This window comes from Malus domestica, chromosome 01 (genome assembly GCF_042453785.1).
Source record: "Malus domestica chromosome 01, GDT2T_hap1".
In the NCBI taxonomy this organism is placed as follows: domain Eukaryota; kingdom Viridiplantae; phylum Streptophyta; class Magnoliopsida; order Rosales; family Rosaceae; genus Malus; species Malus domestica.
The window spans coordinates 24,738,021-24,753,505 of NC_091661.1; the positions used below are offsets into that span (position 1 = coordinate 24,738,021).

At 39.7% G+C, this 15,485-nt stretch overlaps 2 protein-coding genes across 4 annotated transcripts; both read left to right on the top strand.

Moving 5' to 3' along the window:
* The first annotated feature begins 350 nt into the window (after positions 1-350).
* LOC114824451 (ultraviolet-B receptor UVR8-like) lies at positions 351-5,499 on the top strand. 3 transcript variants are annotated; one of them, XM_029101507.2, is made up of 11 exons: positions 351-691; positions 1,197-1,270; positions 1,375-1,459; positions 1,731-1,862; positions 1,947-2,165; positions 2,513-2,749; positions 3,162-3,205; positions 3,673-3,855; positions 4,186-4,276; positions 4,735-4,778; positions 4,911-5,499. In XM_029101507.2, exons 1-11 carry the CDS (start codon positions 490-492, stop codon positions 5,028-5,030), a joined length of 1,431 nt encoding a protein of 476 aa, XP_028957340.1. In that variant the 5' UTR covers positions 351-489; the 3' UTR covers positions 5,031-5,499. The 3 variants fall into 3 exon arrangements, with proteins under 3 accessions (XP_028957340.1, XP_028957338.1, XP_070675222.1); XM_029101505.2 differs by having other exon boundaries at positions 399-691; positions 1,375-1,525; XM_070819121.1 differs by having other exon boundaries at positions 409-691; positions 925-1,270.
* Positions 5,500-7,187: 1,688 nt separating this feature from the next.
* LOC114824454 (wall-associated receptor kinase-like 20) lies at positions 7,188-10,120 on the top strand. The gene is made up of 3 exons (XM_029101515.2): positions 7,188-8,059; positions 8,158-8,196; positions 8,748-10,120. The coding sequence occupies exons 1-3, from the start codon at positions 7,294-7,296 to the stop codon at positions 9,806-9,808; spliced, it is 1,866 nt and encodes a 621-aa protein (XP_028957348.1). The 5' UTR covers positions 7,188-7,293; the 3' UTR covers positions 9,809-10,120.
* The last annotated feature ends 5,365 nt before the right edge of the window (positions 10,121-15,485 follow it).

Below are 15,485 nucleotides of genomic sequence, written 5' to 3' on the forward strand. Positions count from 1 at the left end.
TGGAGATGCATTTAGCCTATTACTGTTCATTAGGGTCTATCACTGTTCATTGAGTAGATTAAATGGGCTGGATGCTGACGCATTTTTTTTGGGTGGAACTGCTCTTAGTGATCGCATCAGATTCTACCACGTGGTGTGATAGCAAGGCGGCCACGCCAGCCCCGAACCATGCTCTCTGGAGTTTAGGGAGCCGACCTTCGGAAAGTTCCGGAAACTAGTGGCTCGCAGCGGCCGATCCATCTGGGGGTCCAAAACGCGCCACGTGTTCGAAAAACCACACGGGAATCCGACGTGGCGTCCCCATTTTCTTGAATTTGATACGGCCCCATGTTTTGGCGCGACCCAGCTGGAACTAGGGCACTGTCGAAATCTTATATAAAAAGACCACCGAAACTCAAAAAACTTAAAGAAATTTCTGAAACTTCCGAAAACGAGAAACGAAAACTCGGATTTGGAATCGGTTTCCTGTTTTTCGGATATTTTCGAGCGATGAATGCGGAGGGGAATACGGAAGAGGAAGTGAAGATGGAAGAGGGGAAAGAGAATGTGGTGTTCATGTGGGGGTATCTGCCCGGAGCTCTGCCGCAGAGGTCGCCGCTTCTGTCGCCGACGGTCGTGCGGACGGCCGGAGCTGAGTACGCGTGGAAGGATGTGTGCGGTGGCGGCTGCGGCTTCGCCATGGCCATTTCAGGTGCTTTCTTCGAACTCTGCCTTGGTTTCCTACTCTTTATGACTGCAATTTATATCTTGTTTGGTTGCCGATAAAATGTGGGAAAATAAACGGAAGTAAAGCTTGAAACTTTATTTTTTATGCTAATTTCTTGCTATATAAGAAAACACACAGCTTAGTAAAGTTAGTGAATTTAGTTACAGAGTTGTTTTTTTAGTCGATATATATTCTAAACTGCTCTAATTTATTGCGAGTCGGAATTTCAAACTGGTTGCATCGGGGATGCAAGAACCAGCTAGCTCTGGGTTCGAGTGGCATTTCACCCCTAACCACAACTCATTCGCTGATCGGGCACACTGTCTTGGCAAACCGGCTTTAACCCGCATTTGCTTTAATTTGTGGCAGTTGATACACTATTATTTTTCTCCCTAATGCTGTTTTACCATATCTGTTTGTGTATGTTTTCTCTTCAAAGTGCATTTCTTTTTGCTCTTTTACGATTCTTTAATGTTACATTTTGACTCAGAACCTGGAAAGCTTATTACATGGGGATCAACAGATGATCTGGGCCAAAGCTATGTGACATCTGGGAAGCACGGGGTACGGTAGTACTACGCCATACGTAGTCATTTCATTGATTTTTTTTTTCATTTTTGTTTCTTGCTGGAAGTATTTGACATTGTTCTCAATTTCACATGTTTAAGGAAAATCCGGAACCTTTTCCTCTTCCAAATGATGCTTCTATTGTAAAGGCGGCCGCGGGTTGGGCCCATTGTGTTGCAGTCACAGGTAATGCTGATTTCCCAACTGCATTTTTCTCAAAAGAGTGGATTTTATTCAACCTAGTGAGTAAAGGTAAAGAAACATCTGAACCCTTTTCTGACAACTAAGTTCTTTTGAAGATGCCTAGGGGGTTCGGAATTAAGTGTAAAAAACTAGGGCGACTGAAACAATTAGTTGGTAACTAATTGAATTGTGGAAAGAACTTCAGTTTCTGTGTTCCAACGTTATTAAGCTATTATGAGTTGGAGCCAGTCAATAATTTTGGGATTTAATGCAGAAAATGGACGAGTTTACACTTGGGGATGGAAAGAGTGTGTTCCATCTGGGAAGGTCTTTGGGGAGCAATCTATGGGGCCAGACGGTGAAAAGGATGCATTTGAAAGGCAGAGTTCTTTTTTGACCGAGCAAGGTAATTTATGTTTGGCCTTTTTTCATGACAATGGCAAAAGCTTGTTTTTCATTCACTGCTGACTTATTTATGTTTATGATATAGTTAGCCCTCGCTCTCATGGCTCACAATCCACTGCCGGGGCAGTTTCTGCTAGTGAAGAAAGTACAAAGCGAAGAAAATTATCTTCAGCAAAACAAGCGGCTGAATGTTCATCATCTGGTGATGAACCTCCGTCTGCATTGCCATGTCTTGTGGCATTGAATCCGGGAGTTAGAATAGCCAGTGTAGCTGCTGGAGGGCGCCATACTCTGGCATTATCAAGTAATTTTACCCTGTTCTGATTTATAGTTATATGCGATGCATAGTGTCTTTGCGTTGTGGTCATGAAATGAGGTGCAGATTGGAGTATCAAGTTAGAAACTAGAATATTTAATTTATTATTATTTAAAGAAGAGAGGTCGCACTTGGTGCGATGGCAAGTGCCTTCGCTCATGAGCGGTAGGTCTCGGGTTCGAGACTTGGGAGCAGCCTCTCCATAAATGGGGGTAAGGCTAGCCGACATTCACCTCTCCCAGACCCTGCGTAAAGCGGGAGCCTTGTGCACTGGGTACGACCTTTTATTATTATTTAAAGAAGACATGATGTATCCTGATTTCCCAAAACTTCAGATGGAGGACAAGTGTGGGGATGGGGCTATGGAGGTGAAGGGCAGCTTGGTCTGGGCTCCCGCATACGTATGGTGTCCTCTCCTCATCCTGTACCTTGCATTGAGTCCTCTTATGGAAAAGATGGATCTGCAGGACTGTCTAGAGGAACCATAGGTTCAGACGGATATGGTCTTAGGGTTCCTGGGAATTATGTGAAGGGGATTGCCTGTGGAGGGCGACATAGTGTAGTAATCACAGGTACAAATTTTAAGTTCTTTCTCCAATTATGTATAAAGCATGGGCATCCAAGCTGGATAGTACTGTTACTGCCAAGGTTTTTAATTATTCTTAGATACTCAATTGCTACTTCTTGTCTTTAATATGTTATATGTAAGAAATAGTCGACTAAATACTGAAGAATCAGTCACCACAGCACAGACAGCACATTTGAATGATAGAAGCCGTTTTCAAAACTTCATAGTTATCGCTGTTTATAAGTGGGAAGTTAGAATTGATTTGTCACAGGAATGTCATTCCTGCGGTTAGTGTAGCATGTGGTACAACTGAGATGTTAAACGATCGTATGCCTAAATTTTAGCATTTTAGCTTTTATGCTTTGTATGCGGTTTATCTTTACATGTCTGTTTTTTATTTCTTTCTCGCACTTCAGATGCTGGAGCTGTACTTGCTTTTGGGTGGGGGCTGTATGGACAGGTGAGTTTTCTGTATTGTACTCTTTGCCTCACGCTTTATCTTCTTGAAACCATAAGTGCTGATCTGCATTAATTCTTTTTCATCCTTATGCACAACAGACTTCTTGGCTTGTTGATGGTAAAACTGCTATTAATCACAAATATAAAAAATCATCAACTATAGTACCTAAACAAGAATGAACTGGTGTTCCAATCAAGCTGGAATGTCTAAAGTTTTAATCTTTGTATCCATCCATACACAAACAACTAGCGGGAGTTCCCCAAATTTAACCATTCTACTGTACAACATGTAGGTAATGTAGGAACGGCTGAGAAAAAATATTGTAGATGCTCAGGATGAGGTTCACTCAAAAGGGATTAATCTATTCTATTCCTTCTTAACATTACCTATAATGTACTGTTTCTGCACTATTTCTATTATTCAAATGGTGTAAAACTGATTTCCTTGTCCCTTTTGTTTTGTTCAAGTGTGGGCAAGGAAGCACAAATGATGAATTACGCCCGACTTGTGTATCTTCATTACTGGGTATCCGGATAGAGGGTGTTGCTGCAGGACTGTGGCACACTGTCTGCATTTCAGCTGATGGTGATGTTTATGCATTTGGCGGGAATCAGTTTGGACAGCTGGGTACCGGAACTGAAGAAGCTGAGGTAAGCCTTGAAGTTGACTGAAATCTATCCATTATTTCGCTAGAGGCCATGGCATTCTCATCAGCTGAGAAGTTATCAACTTACTAGAATGCTATACGATTTTTTTATTCATAGATTTTGTCGTTCAGGCAATGATAAAACGGGACGATAACCATAAATTTCGCCCTTACTTTGTCATATAATGTTGCTAGTATATTGGTAGGGTTACATAAATTAGTTAATCAAATCAATAAACATGTCGCTACTTTTGTAATATTTTCATATCATCATTGCCAATATAATCGATATCAGAGAAACTGTTGAACTGAATTTTCTTAAATTGTGAACCAGATTATACCAAGACTTTTGGATGCTCCAGTTCTGGAAAACGTGAATGCAAAGATTGTTTCCTGTGGGGCGCGTCATAGTACCATAATCACCGGTATGCTACTGCCGTTTTTACAAGCTTAGGTACTCTTTTATGATAAGCGACTTTATCTTCTTTACCCTAAAGAAGAAATGGTATCCAATCTTAATGTGGTTATGCAAATATGAATATCTCGATGCATTTGGTTGCTTGTGAGCGTCTCCGTCAGTCCAGGAAACAGGAAACGACAGATGGAGAAAGAAATACGGAAGTTTGGTCAGCTCATAAGAGCCTTCACAAGTCCTTATAAAATTCCAAAGTCTGTGTATGGATCGACTAGCTAAACAAAAATTAATGAAAGTGTAGGAACTTGCAGGTATTAAGGACAAAAATATCTATTCGGGTGGAAATATCAGTTGCTTCGGTTTACAGGAATATCAAGTGATATCATAAGTTTAGTTTAGAAGATGTTGAAGTTAAACTTATGAGAATTTTCACCTAAAGAGATTCTTAATTTTTTGTGTTTCATGTAGAGGATGGGAAAGGTTTCGCCTGGGGATGGAACAAGTATGGTCAGGTATTCAGCTGTCATCAACAGTTCATGTCGATGTCGATTTATGAAATGTATTTTGCTCTGCAATGTTCCCGTTTCTCGTATTGCCTTGCAAGTCTAATACTGTGGTTTTCTGTTTTCTGTTGCATTTTCCAGCTTGGCCTGGACGATGTGATCGACCGCAACATTCCGGCTCAAGTCACAATCGACGGATGTGTGCCGAAAAATGTGGCGTGCGGCTGGTGGCACACCTTACTGCTTGCTGAACCTACTTGAGTTCCCCCAGTCCAAGGGCAATCGTACAGTTTTGTTAGGTAGCCGTGTTCAATGTCCATTGAAGTCAGTAACTTATTGGTTCCATGTACATACTGTGGTTTGGAACTGTATATACATATACGTATACATATGTATTTATGTATGTATATGCATGTACTCATTCTTTCACAGCGGACGTCCTCCACGATTGGCGTAATCTCGGGCACGGTCACGATATCGTAATACGTATCAGTTCCCATATGTACAACTAAGGCTGTGTAAATTCTGGTTTATCCAATTGGAAGTGGCTGTGATGTAATCAGACGCCTCGAAATGTTATGTAATCGTTGTGTATTTTCTTAGGAAACTTGCAACTATGTGGGGAATGCTATGGAAATTTCCTTGATTCATTTTCTAGGAGAGAGACTTACATGCAACCAGGACGTTGGTGATGATGTTTCAAACTTATTATGCATTGTGTTTTAACTCACATGACATTGCTTGATTAGTTCAGAATACCGCAACTTAGCGGATGGCGGCCCTGTGTGATTTTTTTCCAATAAAAAGCTGTTGGAACTTGCGTTTTGTTTGCTATTAATCCAGGATTTTCAAAGTCCTCTGTATTTGACCATGCTGGCATGAGGAAAGAGAGACTCTGTTAGGTCTTCTAGATGAAACCTCAACCTCACCACGTTCTCATCTCTCTCTCGACAACTTCCTCTTTTCTTTTTTATTTCTATAAATTATAAGATTTCTTGTCGTTGACTCACCGAAATTTACGTTGTGAGGATGTAACACAAAGTGGGAAAATGCCAAAGAGATAATATTGTTTGACTTATATAAAACAATGTTTCTAATATTTTTATTCATGTGTTATAGTCCAACTTTACGTAAATTATTAGATTTTTTGAGATTCCTTAACTCAAAGAAAAATCTATTCTCCTGTCATTGTCTTTTTATTTTATTATTTTATTATTATTTTTTATCCTCTCTAAGACTTTAGATGTAGAGACCTAATGCGTTTGACTATAAGAATTCGACTGCAGAGATGAATATGACAAGTCGATTAGTTGAATTCAGGTATAAAAGTACAACTGAACAATGTTCCTAAACTATACTGAGGTCAACTCCAACTCTTGGATTAAAACCTCAAATTTAAGTTCCAAAACTTGCTCCAATTTTTGTGCCTAAAATCAGTTTTGGGTTAAAACTAGTTTTTGGAGCAAATTCCAGCCAAGATTTCAGCCCGGGTTAAAAATCTTGGCCCTCTGTGCGTGTAGACGCTTCGAGAAATTGGACATCTCGCAGAATTGACGCACTAAACAAAAGGCAAAGGGGACAACGTTGAGCAAGAGTGGGGCCTGGCCTGATGGGGTTATCGGCCACCCATGTGCAATCCCAACGGCTCTATTAAATCGGACATCATGGGTTATTAGAGCGTTGGTTGATCCAACGGTCCAAATAATCTTGGGCTAAAAGTTAAATCGAACACCATTGAAGCAGAAAACAATTTCTGATTAAAATATGATTTTTTTTGGGTTAAATTTTTTAAATTTTAACCTAAAATTTGAAATATAATATGAAATAGTTTTTCCCACATCTTTATTTTCCTTTTGCATGCCCGTATTTATCTGTTTTAATTCTTTTATAATTTATTCAATTCTAGTGCAATAAATTAAATATAATTGTGCGAAATCACTTGCCAAACTAATTGACCCTTGATTTCTCTCATGGTAGTTTTCTTTTTATAAGACGATATTCTACCATAAGGGATGAGATATTCTGCTATAAGAGCAAGAGAGATTATACTAGTCATTTAATGAGCTCCTCATCTAACGATATGAAATAAAATGACGAGCATCACAGTTAAGGGTGATGAACAAAAATATTTCCTCGCACAATGGTTAGAGAAGTAGGAGAAATTTTTAATTGTGACAGGATTACAAGTGGTACATCACGTGTTTTAATAGAATTGGTGAAAAATTTTATTTTTTAACTTATTAACATTTTAGCATACATATTCCACAATTTATATAATAACACATGACGTATGTATCGATCACACTGAAAAATCTCCCGAGAAGTAGAAAGTCAAAAAGCAAAAACGTGTCAAGCCCAACTTGCATTTTGTCAAAATGTCAGAAAACGACAAAAATTTAACCCACTAAAAATAATTCAAAACAAGGAATCTTTTCCATTTCCTACCAAAAATCCACCCCCTCACCTTACAAAACCCCCATCACTTCCCCAACCGCATTTTCCACCGCAATCACTTCTCAAAAACATGGCCTCTCCGCCCACCCTCCTCCTCTCCGCCGCGCTCCTACTAACCTCGGCCTGGTGCGTACTATCCCTCCCGCGCTGCCCAGACTGCGGCACCACCACCGTCCCTTACCCCCTCAGCACATCCCCCACGTGCGGCGACCAGTCGTACAAGATCCGCTGTTCCGCGGGCTCCCTCCTCTTCGACACCCTCAACAACTCCTACCCAATCGAATCCGTCTCCCCTGCCTCCCAGCGACTGGTCCTCCGCCCCTCCGCCTTCCTCCCCAACACCTGCATCGCAACCGATATAGTCCACGAGGGCCTCCAGCTCAACAACTCCCTCCCCTTCAACGTCACCAGCAGCAACACCATCCTCTACCTCAACTGCACCGACACCCTCCTCCGATCGCCGCTCAACTGCACGGCGTCGAGCCTCTGCCACACATACATCAACGGCACCGGATCGGTGGGCTCTTGCAAGGAATCGCTGTGCTGCACGTTTCGGGCGGGCGGGTCGTCGACGTCGTACAATATCCGGGTCAGAAACTCGGGTTGCAGCGCGTACACCAGTTTCGTGAACTTGGATCCGGGTTTGCCCGTTGACCGGTGGCCCGAACCGGGAGTGGAGCTACAGTGGACATCACCAAGGGAGCCCGAGTGTGGGACGCAGACGGATTGTGAGGGGAAGTCCACTTGTAGGTCCGACCCGGCTGTCGCTGGGGTCAGGAGGTGCTTTTGCGACTCTGGCTTTACGTGGGACCCGGTTCAAGGCTTATGCGTTGATGGTGAGTTGCGGTGTCGTTTTGATGTATTGCGTGGCTGCTCAGCCTTTGACTTCGAGGGTCACTCAGATTTTTGAACTTTGACTTTTTTTTGTTGGCAGATAGCATTGGTTCAAAGGACCGCACCGGACTAATAGCAGGTAAAGAATACTGATCCTCCATAATCTATTAGTCATTAAAATTAAAGTTTTTAATTTGAAAGGAATTATCTTTTATAATGTTATTTCAAACACGACACATTACACAACTTGAAATTCACATGACATAAGACTTGATATGTGTGTCATAACTTTTTATTTCTCTTATGCACAGTAATCAAAAGGTCTATTTTTTTAAAGTTTCAAACGCTTAGAGATTAATCGCGGTGGTGATCAACTACTTAACGACTAGACAGGACCTTTAAGAACACTGATAAAAACAAAACGAATTATAGTAAAATCAAAGTTATTTTCTTCTTTTGTTTCAAGCGATATTGGAGGAGAGAGAACTGAACATAGGATTCGAGACGCAGGCGTGAATATTCTCAACTAAGTGAGCTACAAGCCCTTGCGAAATCAAATTCGTTATATGCAAGAGAAGTTGTGACAAATCACACCTGAGGTTTATTTTGGTCCAGACATTAAAACCTACAGCACATTTTACAAACTCTATATTTGCATCACTAACAAGAAGGAAATCGAAACTTCCGCAGGTTTAACTTGTGGGATTGGTGCAACACTAATCGCAGCCACCATAGCCTTTCTACTCTACAAGCGCCACAGGCGCATCAAAGAAGCACAAGCGCGCCTGACGAAAGAGCGCGAGGATATCCTAAATGCCAACGGAGGCAGAGCCGCTAAAGTCTTCACCGGGAATGAGATCAAAAGAGCAACAAACAGCTTCTCCAAAGACCGGCTCCTAGGCGCTGGTGGATACGGCGAAGTCTACCAAGGAACTCTTGTAGACGGCACTGTCGTGGCTGTCAAGATTGCTAAGATTGGAAACACCAAAGGCATTGACCAAGTTCTCAACGAGGTCCGAATTCTGTGCCAAGTTAACCACAAGAGCCTTGTCCACCTACTCGGCTGCTGCGTCGAGTTAGAGCAGCCTATTCTGGTCTACGAGTACATCGAGAATGGAACCCTTCTCGAACATCTGCAGGCTCGAAAACCTGGTGGCTGGAAACATCTTTCTTGGATGCAACGTCTCCAGATTGCGCTTGACACGGCCGAGGGTCTTGCTTATCTCCATTTCTCAGCTGTCCCTCCAATATATCACCGTGACGTGAAGTCTAGTAACATCCTGCTTGATGAGAAGCTGAATGCCAAGGTTTCGGATTTTGGGTTATCGCGGTTGGCTCACACGGATTTAAGTCACATATCAACGTGTGCTCAGGGAACCCTCGGATATCTTGATCCCGAATATTATAGGAACTATCAATTGACGGACAAGAGTGATGTTTATAGCTTCGGAGTTGTGCTCTTGGAGCTGCTGACATCTCAGAAAGCTATAGACTTCAACAGGGAAGCGGATGACGTGAACCTGGCAGTTTATGCGCAGAGGATGATGTTGGAGGAGAGGTTGATGGACGTGGTTGATCCGTTGCTGAAAGAGGGAGCGAATGCTTTGGAGCTGGACACGATGAAGGCGCTGGGGCTCCTTGCGTTGGGTTGCTTGGAGGAGCGTAGACAGAACCGGCCTTCGATGAAAGAAGTCACCGAGGAGATTGAGTACATTGCAAGCATTGCCACTGCTAAGGCTGTAGATGCCTAGTTTTTGTTTACCAGAGTTCTGCTCTGTACAGCTTGAGGAGAGGATTTTGCAACCCAAATAAAGAGGCAGTTTTGCTTGCTGAAATATGAGTGTGTTTTTTTTTTATGATTTGAAGGTTTAGGGTTTAGTGACGTGTCTTAAAGAAAACTTTTGAAAGTTTTGAACATGCTAGAAGTGGGCATACCCAAAAAGAAGAGAGAGTATGGTATTCGTCTACAACACTCGTCATCCATGTGTCAATAGTTTACAACACAATCAGTTACGTGATAAGTGTTGCTTGTCGAAATAAAGAGATGGGTTTGTTTGTTGAAATATGAGTATGTTCATGATTTCAATGTTTAGGATTTAGGGCTTAGGAACGTGTCTTAAAGAAAACTTTTGAAAGTATTAACATGCTAGTAGTGACTAGTGGGCATATCCAAAAAGAGGAGAAAGTATATTATTCGTCTACAACACTCGTTATTCATGTATCATTACATTATAAACAGTCAATCACGTGATGAGTGTTGTAGACAAAATAGAATAATAGAGCATATTCTCTCTGAAGGTCAATCATATGGGTGGCAGCAGGGCAATTCTGTAGTTGGGCTTTTTGGGTGGACTTATGCCCTTAAAGAAAGATTAGCACTAATAATGATGGGCCTTTATGGGCGAAGGATTTTTTTTTTTGATTGTTTTGTTTTTATTCTGAAAGCTAGCATTGATCAATCTTTGGTTTAGTTTCTAATGAGTGATTAGCTCGAGCAGAGCTGTTGTCAACTCTTTCAAATGATTTCTGTAATGAGTGGAAGTGAGGCCTAAAATAGGCTTTGAACAACCTTTACCTCAATTTTGTCACTTTTTCACACTAGATTTACTATGAATTCGAGTCATATGGTTTCAGAAAATCGTATGATTTTACTGATCTAAATAAAATAGGTTTTACATGAAAAAAAAATTGATTCAACATGTTCTATTCTATACGGTAGGGGAAGAGTCTGACTCAGTATTCTTAAAAAAAATAGAAAAATCAGAACCAAGTCAAGAAGGTACGAGTCAACTCCTTCATGCACAATGACAGAGCTAGGATTTTTTCACCGGGTGGGCTAGGTTAAAGATTTGAATCTTTATAAAAAGAAACTTGATACTACAATTTTTCACGGTATTAGCTCACTTAAGAAAATTTTCATAAGGTGAGCCAATAATTTTCAGTATTAAACAAATACATGAAATTCAAACAAATCCAAACTTGTATATGTATAAGAAGCGATGAGAAAAATTATGTAAGAAAAAGAGACGTTTTGTAAACTATATTATATACTTTTATATAATTAAACCGAGAGAATTCGGATCAGTGACTAAAAATATGGTGGGATACATTCGAAAATCAATAAAAATTACATGTAAAAATTTATTTTCCACCGAAAGCTACCTGGGATATAGGCCATGGTAGCCCTTAACTTGACTCCGTCAGTGTTCTTGTGCCAAAGATCTTGCCGAACGGACGGCCATCAAAAACACATTTAGACTGCTCATCCACACTTTAACTTGTGCCTCTAACTAATTCACTCATGTTATAATATGAACATACGACAAATTTATATTTTAGCGTATGATTTTAATATTCAATACACTCGTTACGAGTGAGTTGGTCATGCTACGAGGCGGAGTTCGAAGACCACATTATAATTTCTCGATAATTTCTTGACATTCTAAAAATGGTAGCTTAATTGTCCTGCCTATTATTTCTTGACATTCTAAAGATCTGGACCCATAAAAATAAGATCAAATTCTCACGTGATTTATGCTTTCTTGCAGAAGACACGTGTTGGGCTGACTTGTCCTTTACTAATTTAACTAGCATTCCACTCAAAGGTTGCATGAAGAAAAAATGACACACCCCAAAAGGTTTCATTACTAACGTTATTGAAAGGGTAATTTTCATTACAGCAAAAGTTGAAAGCCCACGAAGTGGATACATGAAGCATACAGATAAAGGCGGTGTAGGGGGATACATGAAGAGTGACGTATTAACGATTGCAAAGGCGTCATCCCGTCTACACCACACAAAACTTAGATTGAAGGGGAATAAAGTAGACCATCTTTGTTGAGAATGTACGCCAACAAAGATAGGGGTCTGTCGACTAAAGTGTAAACCCTCGTCTCCGAGAACTTAATCCACGCCACCTTTGGTTTGTTTGGTTTAATACACTAAAAGGTTAAAGGTTCGAACTTGAGGCCGGCCACAGGCCACAAGGCCAATTACTTAGAAGTGGAGCATAACCAATATATGCATGCATGACTTGCTATTTTGTCAAAGGGATCCAACGCCAAAAGGTGAACGAATCTTTTAGGTCATTTGTGTGAAGACGGCAAATTTAGAACATGCTCATGTTGACCAACATAAGTAAGCCTTAGTTTTTGCACAAGATGATCGAGTTTTTTAATTGTATGATTCGGCGCATAGATAAACACTCATAACTGTTTGAGTTACAAACTTCTTGTTATGACGTATTCAATGTAAAATTTATATAAAACTCGCTTGTATTTTGTTAAAGTTTGAACTTTGCTTTGTGGTTGAATTTCTCATAGTTGTATTTGTACGTACTTGTATTAGAAGAGAGATATTATTTGAACCATATTGACTAATTGGAGGCAGATTCATGGCATCATTTTTTTACACAAATTTTGACACTTTTTTTGTGTGGGACCCACTCTGTGATGTATTTTAATCATCAGTGCTGTCTATCTTTTAGAACATCATTTATAGATTATCTTTACAAAAAATTAGACAAATTCAAAATCATTATGACATTCATTTGTAGTGAAGAAAATGGACGAATACAATTATGCAAAGAAACCCTAAACCCTTAATCCAACGATTATATGGTTTCTAATTTGTGTGATTTTCGGTAGACATATGATCTTTGGTGGAAAACCTAAAAGATAGAATGTGCGAATCATTAAAATACATTACGGAGTAGGCCGCATAAAAACATGTGTCAAAAGCTGTGTAAAAAAGTGGTGCCACGAATTTGTCCCCTTACTAATTACCTTGTCAATGATCTCTCAAATATACATGAGTCTCACATGTATAGATGGGTTCCACCTTTGTTATAAAGTTGATAAGATGGACAGTAAATGTGGTACAAATAACATTATTCGTAATTAAGACAGACATTTGTTTTGGTGCATATCAATGACCCTTTTTTCAATAGCCAAGCAAAAGTTTAAGGCTGAAATTAGCTGGACCTTGTGCTTATATACTTTGGCTTTGATTTGGGGTTGATTTAAACCTTTATGTGGATCTTTCCCTGGAAGCAAGCAAAATCCATGTGATTGGTAAAATGGTGCATTGAGGGTGCATCTTTATCCGGAATATGCTTTTTTTTTTGCTGCCTTTTTGGCAAATCTGTCCGCAACTTGCAAGTTGATTTAATTGAGGAAACTTTAACGAAAAGCTTTAGGTACTGTTCATTTTAACGGAAAATTCACATTTTTACACTAAAAAAATCAATCATGGTACTATTCACTTTACCTTTTATTTTGTCCTTATCGTTAAAACTCAAAATTTTTAAGCTATTTTTATTAATTTTCCTTTAAACTAATAGGGATTGGTGGATCTCAAATTAAATATGTCACACATCCTCTAGGACCTCTTCCACAATCAAATCTTCTCCATTTAAAATAGATGTGAGGTTTTTGTGTTTCTAATTATTGACTGATATATATTAAGTTTGGGTAAAAGACTGTTTATCCTCATGTTTCGTGGTTTTCAACATTTAGTACATCAAATTTTTTTCGTCTCAGAGTCATACATAAAGTGTAAATTTTGGGACAGTCTCATACATTTATTAGTCAAACTGTTAAATGTGCCGTTAATTGTGACGTGGCGCCTATGTGGACAATGACTGGGCGCCACGTGTCAGCCACGTTTTTTTTTCTTTCTTCTTTCTTCTTCTTCTTCTTCCTCCGACTGCAACTTTTTTTTTCTTCTTCTTCCTTCTCCTTCTTCCTTCCTCCTTCTTCTCCTTCTTCCTTCTTCTTCCTTCTCCCTTCTCCTTCTCCTTCTTCTTCCTCCGAATCTGGGGAAGTTTTTTTTTTTCCCTTCTTCCTTCTCCTTCCTCCTTCCTTCTTCCTTCTCCTTCCTCTTTCTTCCTTCCTCTTCTTCTTCTTCTTCCTCCGAATCTGCCCAGATTCGGTTTTTTTTTTTTTTTTCTTCTTCCTTCCCCCTTCCTCCTTCTTCCTTATTCCTTCTTCCTTCCCCTTCTTCTTCTTCTTCCTTCTTCTTCCTTCGAATTTGGGGAAGATGAAGGTTTATTTTTATTTTTATTTTTTTGAGGAAGATGAAGAAGAAGGAAGAAGGAAGAAGGAGAAAAAGAAGGAAGAAGGAGAAAGAATAAGAAAAAAAAAAGTTGCAGTCAGAGGAAGAAGAAGAAGAAGAAGAAGAAGATGAAGGAAGAAGGAAGAAGGAGGAAGGAGAAAGAAGAAGGAGAAAAAAAAAAATTCCCCTGATTTTGAGGAAGAAGAAGAAGAAGAAGGAGAAGGGGAAGGAAGAAGGAGGAAGAAGGAGGGAGAAGAAGAAAGAAGAAGAAAAAAAAAACTGAATCTGGGCTGATTCGAAAGAAGAAGAAGGAAGAATGAGGAAGGAGAAGGAAGAAGGAAGGAGGAAGAAGAAAAAAAAAAAAAAAACTTCCCCAGATTCGGAGGAAGAAGAAGGAAAAGGAGAAGGGAGAAGGGAGAAGGAAGAAGAAGGAAGAAGGAGAAGAAGGGGAAGGAAGAAGGAGGAAGGAAGAAGGAGAAGGAGGAAGAAAAAAAAAGTTGCAGTCGGAGGAAGAAGAAGAAGAAAGAAGGAAAAAAAAAACGTGACTGACACGTGGCGCCCAGTCATTGTCCACATGGACGCCACGTCACAATTAACGGCAGATTTAACAGTTTGACTAACAGATGTATGAGATTGTCCCAAAATGTACACTTTAGGTATGACTCTGAGACGAAAAAAACTTGATGTACTAAATGTTGAAAACCATGAAACATGAGGGTAGTAAACAGTCTTTTACAACAAAATTTAAAAAAGTTAAATTTATAATCATGTGTCAGTCAATGATTGAGGCCACAGAAATGCCACAACTATTTTGGATGCAGAAAATTTGATCTGGCTCATCCCTAGCTTGAGAAAATAAATTATGCTTAGCATGAAATTTATGAATAATAAGGGAATTAGAATTAATTTATTTAATAACAAAAAAATAATTTTTCATCTACAAAACAAAACCCTATTTATGTAGAGAGAATATTCTTTTCAATAAACGATTATTCTATATTTAAATTATTTAAATTACAACGAGAGAGATTTTAACTTGCGTGAAAAGGCGAGGAGTGTAGCACTCGGCTCTAATCTTGGAGAGATTTTTCAGTGTGACCGTCACACAAGGCGGTACACCACGTGTATCTATGTAAATGGTTGGATATGTGTGTTAAAAGTTAATAGCTTAAAAATTAAAAATTTTCACCACTTACATAAAAACACATGGTGTACCATTCGTGTTCCTGTCACAACTAAAAATTTTCCCTGAACTTGGCTAAGCCCAAAATTTGCAGTGTTTGGTTGTGCTTGATTGAGACACTATCATCATCGTCATTCCTCATTACTGATTGGCTAACTCCATGCAACATAATCACAGCCATTATTAACTCT

Coding starts and splice junctions, on each gene's coding strand:
- LOC114824454 (XM_029101515.2), top strand. CDS start 7,294: ATGGCCTCTCCGCCCACCCTCCTCCTCTCCGCCGCGCTCCTACTAACC. Junction 8,060..8,157: donor TCAAGGCTTATGCGTTGATG/GTGAGTTGCGGT, acceptor TTTTGTTGGCAG/ATAGCATTGGTTCAAAGGAC. Junction 8,197..8,747: donor CCGCACCGGACTAATAGCAG/GTAAAGAATACT, acceptor AAACTTCCGCAG/GTTTAACTTGTGGGATTGGT.
- LOC114824451 (XM_029101505.2), top strand. CDS start 490: ATGAATGCGGAGGGGAATACGGAAGAGGAAGTGAAGATGGAAGAGGGG. Junction 1,863..1,946: donor TTCTTTTTTGACCGAGCAAG/GTAATTTATGTT, acceptor TTTATGATATAG/TTAGCCCTCGCTCTCATGGC. Junction 2,166..2,512: donor CCATACTCTGGCATTATCAA/GTAATTTTACCC, acceptor CCAAAACTTCAG/ATGGAGGACAAGTGTGGGGA.